Raw genomic sequence first — 7,788 nt, 5'->3', positions numbered from 1 at the left:
CACAATGGTCACCACCCATCTTGAGGAGTTTGCCCCCTCACATATACTAATGTGCCACAAACAGGACTTTAATATCACCAACCATTCCTATGTTATTACGGTGTATCCATATAAATGGACCACCCTGTACAGTGTTTGTACTACAGTACTTGTATTACAGTAGTTATACTGCAGTACTTGTATTACAGTGCTTATACTGCAGTGCTTGTACTACAGTACTTGTATTACAGCACTTATACTGCAGTACTTGTACTACAGTGCTTATACTGCAGTACTGCACTGACTGTGTGTGTTGCAGGGTCCGTCCTGCTGGGACGACGTGCTCCTTTCCGGTCGCATCCATGGCATCTGTCAGTCAGAGGGTTGTCAAGGCAACGAAGCGGTAAGGGGCGAGGCTTCACCAAAAAGCTGAATCAGTGATGAATCAGAAAATAAGCAGCAGCTCAGAGACTTATCTGCAAACTATTGATCAGCTGTCAGAGGGGTGGAGCATGACTTCAGTTTTTTTCCCCAGATATTTTTATTGAATTTTCTGCATCCATTTTACAAAAGACAAATTGAACAATATGCCGTTTTCTTTTTGAAGAACGTAAAACAATATGAAACATACATTCCACCTCATAATTACAAGAGTACCAGTAGGTGTACAAAAAGGGAAAAAAAAAGGATCCAAGCTAATAATACAAATAGTAAACCCTGGAGTACAAGATAGCAGTTCCTGAGTGGACAAGAGAAATATGCAGAGTTTCAGAACCCACACCCCTACACAAACAAAAAACAAAACGGAACAAACAAAATGAGTGGTCAGCTTAGTCGTTGAAATAAGTCAAATCCGTAAGAAAAAAGAAATATGTATAAAGTAGATAAATAAATGCCATCATAAAGTGCAGGCACAATAGAGTCTGTATAGTTAAGCATTAGATAAAATAGAATAAAGTCTGAGCTGGCTAACTGGGAGTGTTACGGGACTGGAAAGTCTGCACATGATCAAAAAAGGGTTGCCAGATCTTAAAAAATTTGACCATAGACCCACGCAGGGTGAATTTAATCTTTTCGAGTTTGCTAAAATGCAAAGCATCTCTGATCCAGATTTCCCAGGATGGGGGAGAAGGGGACTTCCAACATAACAATATTCTGCGTCTTGCCAATAAGGTGAGAAATGCTACCAAATCCGCCTGGGGCGTCGGCAAGACAACTGTATCAGGAAGAACCCCAAACAAAGGGGTTGAGGGCACAGGTTGGAGGGTTAGCTGGATGATCTTTGATAGAGTCAGAAAAATATTAATCCAGTATTGTTTGATGGATGGACATGACCAAAACATATGTATTAAAGAGGCAGGTGTTTGATGACAGCAGTCGCAATCAGGGCTAAGGTTGGGGTATATTGGAGCTAGTCTGGCTTTAGTCCAGTGTACGCGGTGTAAAATCTTACATTGAATTAACCTGTGTTTGGCACATAATGAGGAGCCATGGACCCGGTAAAGAATTTTATCTCAAAAGACATCCTGAATCACACATCCCAAATCCTGCTCCCATGCCATTTTAATAGCCGAGGTTGAGGAGTTGCCAAATGAACATATTCTCCCATACAGACAAGAGATCAGGCCCTGTGATGAAGGGGGAGGCAATAGAAGGTTATCAAAGTCATGACAAGGAGGTCTAGATGGGAACTGAGAGGATTTCTCCTTAACAAAACTCCGGATTTGTAAGTAGCGAAAAAAGTGACTTTTTGGAAGGCCAAATTTAAATGAGAGCTGTTTAAAAGAGGCAAATGTATTCTGAATATACAGATCAGAAAAAGACCCAAGGAGGCCCACAAACAAAAAGCGCCATCAACTAAAGAAGGCTGAAAAGAAGGATTTTTCAAAATGGGTGACACAAGGGAAAAAAGTTCAGCTTAAAATAACGACGAAATTGATGCCATATTTTCAAGGTAACTTTGACAATAGTGTTATTATAAAAACCTGCACTCGGAGGCTGCTTTTGGGCATAAATCAGGGTTGGTAAAGAGGATGAGGCACAGGAAGAAATCTCCAAGCTCAGCCACGCCGGGGCATTATTCATACCTTCCACCTGTAGCCAGTACCTGAGAATACGAATATTACATGCCCAATAATAGAACATAAAGTTTGGTAAAGCCAACCCCCCCATCTTTTTCGGTCTTTGAAGATATGTCTTGCGTATTCTAGGGTTTTGTTTATTTTTTGTTCCAAATGAACCGAGAGAATCTTGTCTAATTTAACAAAAAAAAGAAATTGGGATAAATACAGGGACACACTGAAAAAGAAAAGAACATTTTGGAAGGATGTTCATTTTAATCGCATTTATACGCCCTGCCACAGACAGATGGAGAAGAGACCATCTGTCCAAATCCTGCCTAACTTTCTCCACAAGTGGGTTGAAATTAAGCTTGAAAAGATTATGAAATTGACTTGTAATTTTAACCCCTAAATATGTACAGTTGTCCGATACAAGTCGAAAAGGCAGTGCTGTACACTGATATTTCTGTGCAGCAGCATTCAGAGGGAACAGTTCACTCTTGCCGAGATTCAGCTTATAGCCAGAAATAAGGCTAAACTGTTCAAGTATTGAGAGCACCAAAGGAAATGAGGATGCTGGTTTTGAGACATAAAGAAGCAAATCATTTGTATATAAGGAGACCTTTTGTTCCATACCATTTCTAGTAACCCCGGTGATACCTGGGTTAGATCTCAGCGATATGGCCAAGGGCTCCATTGCAATTGCAAAGAGCAATGGCGACATGGGACAGCCCTGCCTAGTCCCTCTGAACAGAGGAAAAAAGTCAGAATATGTGCCATTTGTTTTGACAGCGGCAAACAGGGAAGTATAAAGAAGTTCCAACCAGGAGATGATTATCCACACGCATCGCTAAAAGTTTAGCAAGGATTTTATAGTCCACATTTAACAAAGAAATGGGACGGTATGAGCCACATTGTAATGGATCATTATCCTTTTTTAAGATCAAGGGTATAGATGCCTGTAGTAGAGAAGGTGGGAGGGATCCAACTTCAAGTGAATGCTTATACATATTTACCATGAGTGGGGCCAGTCTAGGCATAAATTTACGATAGAACTCAACGGGAGACCCGTCCTGTCCAGGACACTTAGAACACTGCAATTTGCTGATAGCTTTCAGGATCTCTTCTACAGTTATTGGTCCCTCCAGCCGAAGACTGTGTGTTTGATCAATTGATGGGAGTTTAAGATGATTGAAAAAGGAGTCCAAAGATTCAGTGCTAAATACAGATTCAGACGCATAAAGAGAATAAAAGTCTCGAAATTGGTTATTAATTATTTTAGGATCCATAGAAACACTGCTTGATGTCTGAATCCGAGGAATGGAATGTGCAGCTGCTGCACTACGAAGCTGATGGGAAAGCAGTTTACTGGCCGTATCCCCATACTCATACTGGGAGTGCTGACACTTCAACAGCATCTCTTCAGCCCAAGCAGAGGACAGGTGATTAAACTCAGTCTGCAAGGACAGCCTGTCGTTATAGGAATGGGTATCGTTTAGGTTTTATCCAATACCAGTACCAAACCGGTACTTTTGAAACGGTGCCGGTGCTTAAACGGTGCTCGAACCGGTGCTTAAAGAATGGAGAACACACACTTTGTCCAAAAACCTCTCATGTTCAGCTGTTTTTTTGTAAAAAGATAACAATGTTAGCCTTTTCTGCAGCTATGGGGCATATATGGTATCACTCTTGGCTGGAAGCAGTGCTTAAACAATGGAAAAAACAAACTTTGTCCAAAAACCTCTCATGTTTAGCTGTTTTCCACTTCTTGTTTGGTCATTTTAGCCTTTTTGGCCAGGGTGAAGGGAGCATCTGCTATCAAACAAGAAGACAGCCGCATGTAACTACGACGGTGTTTGCTAGTTCACCTTACATGCATTAATGTGATAACATGGTTAGCCTACTCAACGTAAATGACACACGAACAACATGAAGCTACTCACGCAGAAAATAACTGCTGCTGCTGCCATTATCATCCGTTATCATTTCTGCTCTAATCTTCGGGTTTTTGGGAGATGTTGCAAACTCTGGGTCTGATAACAGGCACCACACCCGCAGTAGATGTGCTCGATGTGTGTGGCTTTATTTTTGTGCCACTATTCTGAGTGTACGTAAAAAAAATTTGAGCGCACGTAAAAAAAAATTGCAGTTGCAAGTGTTGCATTTTGAGGTGAAATTTATTTTGCCTCAAACGAGGCAGTGGCAGAGGAACACAGAGTGGCAGAGTTTGAAATATTACTGTTTCTGGGTCACAAAATAAACTTTAAAGATATTTTCATGCCAGAATGTTTCTGTGTAAACTTCTAATATCTGCTCGATTCATCAAGACATCACATATTTGCACAAGTGCTCTAACGTTTTTGGAGCACTTACGAAGTCTAAAATGATCTGAAATTTTTAGGTGTGTTTCTTGTAAAAACACAATCTGGGCATCAAAAATTGCAAATGATGGAGGACCTTGCTCCTTTTAATAGGCTGATTCAGACCTTTACAATTCCAGCTACAGAACGTAAACGAGTGACCTGCTTGTTGGTTATTAATATTTAGTTGCGATACCATGTTAGAACAAAGACAAAAAAACAAAAGCTGACCGGTGAGAAGCACAGAAAGAACAAAGTCAGTGTACAGAACAGTACAACATAAAAACAAAGAGAACGCCCAAACTTCCCCCTAAATGCTGAAGCATCTTCCCAAACAAGATGCGCGCACCCCCCACCAAATACACCCCTGAGCACTTCTTCCCAACCATCCAAAGTCCCAGTTGAGTTCAAGCTCCTTACAATACAAGGCAGAGACAAATCAAGGATTGTATAAAAATATATTAGAACAAGACACATCCTATAAATCAAGTTCACCTCAAATAAATGTTACTAAAAAAATAAAAAGAATAAAAAATTTCACAGAAGTTAACCAAGATGAACATATCAGCCTAACGGGCTAAGACACTTATGTGTCCTGAGAGGCAGGGCCCCCCAGGATCTTATTGGCAAAGTTCGTGGCAGACGCAGGATCAGTAAACTTACGTACAACTCCATCTGGAAGTGATATCCTCAGTTCCGCTGAATAGAACAGGCCGAACTTGATCCCAGGACTAGAGTGCAGAAGGTGCTTCAAACTAGTAAACTGCGAACGTTTTTTAGCCACTGCAGGTGTGAAGTCTGGAAAAATGGAGATCCTTCTGCCCTGGTAAAGTAGAGGAGAGTTTGCTCCTGCAAGACGTAGCAGCTGTTCCTTGACATGGAAGTAGTGGACTCTAATGAGCAGTGGGCAAGGAGGTGCTCCATCTCTGGGCTTTGGTCCAAGGGATCTGTGAACCCGATCCAACAGAGGTGCTTCATTCCGTTTCAGAAGATCTTGCAGGAGATGGGAAATAAACTCGCTAGGGTTAGATTCAATTCAATTCAATTCAATTTATTTATATAGCGCCAAATCACAACAAAAGTCGCCTCAAGGCGCTTCATAGATACAGAGAAAAACCCAACAATCATATGACCCCCTATGAGCAGCACTTTGACGACAGTGGGAAGGACAAACTCCTTTTTAACAGGAGGAAACCTCCGGCAGAACCAGGCTCAAGGAGGGGCGGGGCCATCTACTTCACACCATGGTGTCTAACAGCACCCCGCCTCACTTCAGTTTTTCCGGGAACTTTTGATTGTCACATGAGCCATCACAGATAATTCAATTCAATTCAATTCAATTTTATTTATATAGCGCCAAATCACAACATAAGTCGCCTCAAGGCGCTTCGAATGTCATTGATTAAGCCAGGTGGAGTGTGTGTGTCTGTCTTCAGGAGTTTTACATGAAGTGTGCGTCTCACCCGACGTCAGATGATGACCTTTCCGTGGCCCTCGACCTCATCATGACCAACACCAGAGGCGTGCCCTGTATCGCCTGCACCGATGTCATGTACAGCGCACACACACACACACAGACACACACACACACACCACCCATCACCCATCAGCCAGGTGTAATCCCACCCCTTCTGCCTCTCAGGGGCGTGGTCCTGGTCTTCCAGTGCTCGGAGCGTCATGTGATCTGTCTCGACTGTTTCCAGCGTTATTGCCAGACGCGCCTGAATGACCGGCAGTTTGTGTACCATCCTGTGATTGGCTACTCGCTGCCGTGTGCAGGTGGGGACAAGGGGTGTGGTCAATGCAACCTTCACTCTCTGTAGAAATATGTCAGAACAAGACTGCCCAAGAATCTGAATTCATTTTCAATGATCATTGTTCATTAACTGCAGACAGGAGCATGCGACATTATCAGACATGTGTGAGTGTGCACACGCGTGTAAACATGTTTCATGTGTTAATGTTTCAGTCGGCTGCGACGACTCTCTGATTAAAGAAGTTCATCATTTCAGGATCCTGGGAGATGAGCAGGTACACGCAGTACTGCATCACAAAGATAATTATACAAATACTCTCACACTTACTGTGAGTGAAACATTGTGAAGTCTGTCAACACTCGGCCAACAAAAAATGATCAAAAAATAAAAACAAATAAATAAATAAAAGTGTGAACGTGGCAGACAGATGTCAGACAGACTCTCAAATATGAAATCCCTGAAGAAGATTTTTGTAAGCAAATGGGAACCAGTAAGAGCCAATGAGAGGCCTCTGCCTCAATCCTAGCCAATTACTGTGAGCAGAAAGGGGTTACCATGGCAACGATAACGCAAGAAAACCAAAATTCATCCAGTGAGCATGCTCCAGGTGAGTCAGCTGAACCACCTGCACCCTCAGTCACCTTTGCTGTGTCCTCTCAGTATGGGCGCTACCTGCAGTATGGCGCTGAGGAGTGTCTGCTCACCACTGGAGGAATGATGTGTCCATCACCTGGCTGTGGGGCGGGGCTTCTCCCACCTGATGGCAGAAGGAGGTTGGAGTGTGACCGCCGGCTTGGCTGCGGCTTTGTCTTCTGCAGACTCTGCAGGGGGGAGTACCATGAGGGGGCGTGTCAGGCAGTGACAGCCCCGCCCACAGGGGAAGCAGCACAGGTGAGCTGCCCAGTTACAGAGGTTGTAGGACGATGACGAAAATAAAACAATCAGCTGACTCCTCTTCTTCCTCAGGGCTTCGTGGTCGGGGAGGAGGCGTCGCTCATGGGGAGATGGGAGCCAGCGTCTCTGCTCGTCATCGCCGAGTCGACCCGGCCCTGCCCAACGTGTTCGGTTCCCGTGGAGAGAAATGGTAAGGGACGGCTGTGGTGTCATACATGTCGAGGATCGTGTGACAATGGCTGACACGCTGTCTCCCCCTGCAGGCGGCTGCATGCACATGCACTGCCCGCTGTGCAAGGCCGAGTGGTGCTGGCTCTGTGGAGTCCCCTGGAACAGAGAGTGTATGGGAAACCACTGGTTCAGTTAAACGGGTCACATCACTGCTTGCGGTCACAGAAAAGACTGATGGCTTTAACATGTTCTTCCTTTTTGTTGAAGCTCTTTCACAATAAAAGTCAAATGAAGTTTTTAGTCTGACTGACTGACTGTTTGAATAAACATGTGGATCCAACAGTGGGAAAAATGTTTATTTTCACTCTTGGACTTTCAGGTTTTACTGTCTCCTTTGTTAATTTGAGTAAACCTTTCTGAGTTAAAATATCTTCACGTGTATGCTGAATCGTCCAGGTAAAGAAAGTTGATTCTGTTCATCTGGACGTTTTCAGATGAGAAATGTTTCATCATCAGGTGCTACGGTGGCCCCTAGAGACAAAGCACGTACAAACTCCAAAACACAAC

At 43.5% G+C, this 7,788-nt stretch overlaps 1 protein-coding gene across 1 annotated transcript in view; it reads left to right on the top strand.

Moving 5' to 3' along the window:
• Positions 1-7,573, top strand: part of prkn (parkin RBR E3 ubiquitin protein ligase) — a 44,700-nt gene extending 37,127 nt beyond the window's left edge. The window contains exons 6-12 of the mRNA XM_005754839.1: positions 299-382; positions 5,836-5,951; positions 6,042-6,178; positions 6,369-6,430; positions 6,817-7,047; positions 7,123-7,240; positions 7,314-7,573. Of these exons, the coding sequence (XP_005754896.1) occupies positions 299-382; positions 5,836-5,951; positions 6,042-6,178; positions 6,369-6,430; positions 6,817-7,047; positions 7,123-7,240; positions 7,314-7,417 (852 nt within the window). The 3' untranslated portion in view covers positions 7,418-7,573. The remainder of the gene's footprint in view (positions 1-298; positions 383-5,835; positions 5,952-6,041; positions 6,179-6,368; positions 6,431-6,816; positions 7,048-7,122; positions 7,241-7,313) is intronic.
• Positions 7,574-7,788: the final 215 nt, after the last annotated feature.

Source organism: Pundamilia nyererei, unplaced genomic scaffold, assembly GCF_000239375.1.
Source record: "Pundamilia nyererei isolate P.nyererei 1_Seehausen unplaced genomic scaffold, PunNye1.0 scaffold00681, whole genome shotgun sequence".
Classification (NCBI taxonomy): Eukaryota; Metazoa; Chordata; class Actinopteri; order Cichliformes; family Cichlidae; genus Pundamilia; species Pundamilia nyererei.
This window is presented reverse-complemented; position numbering and strand designations above follow the sequence as displayed.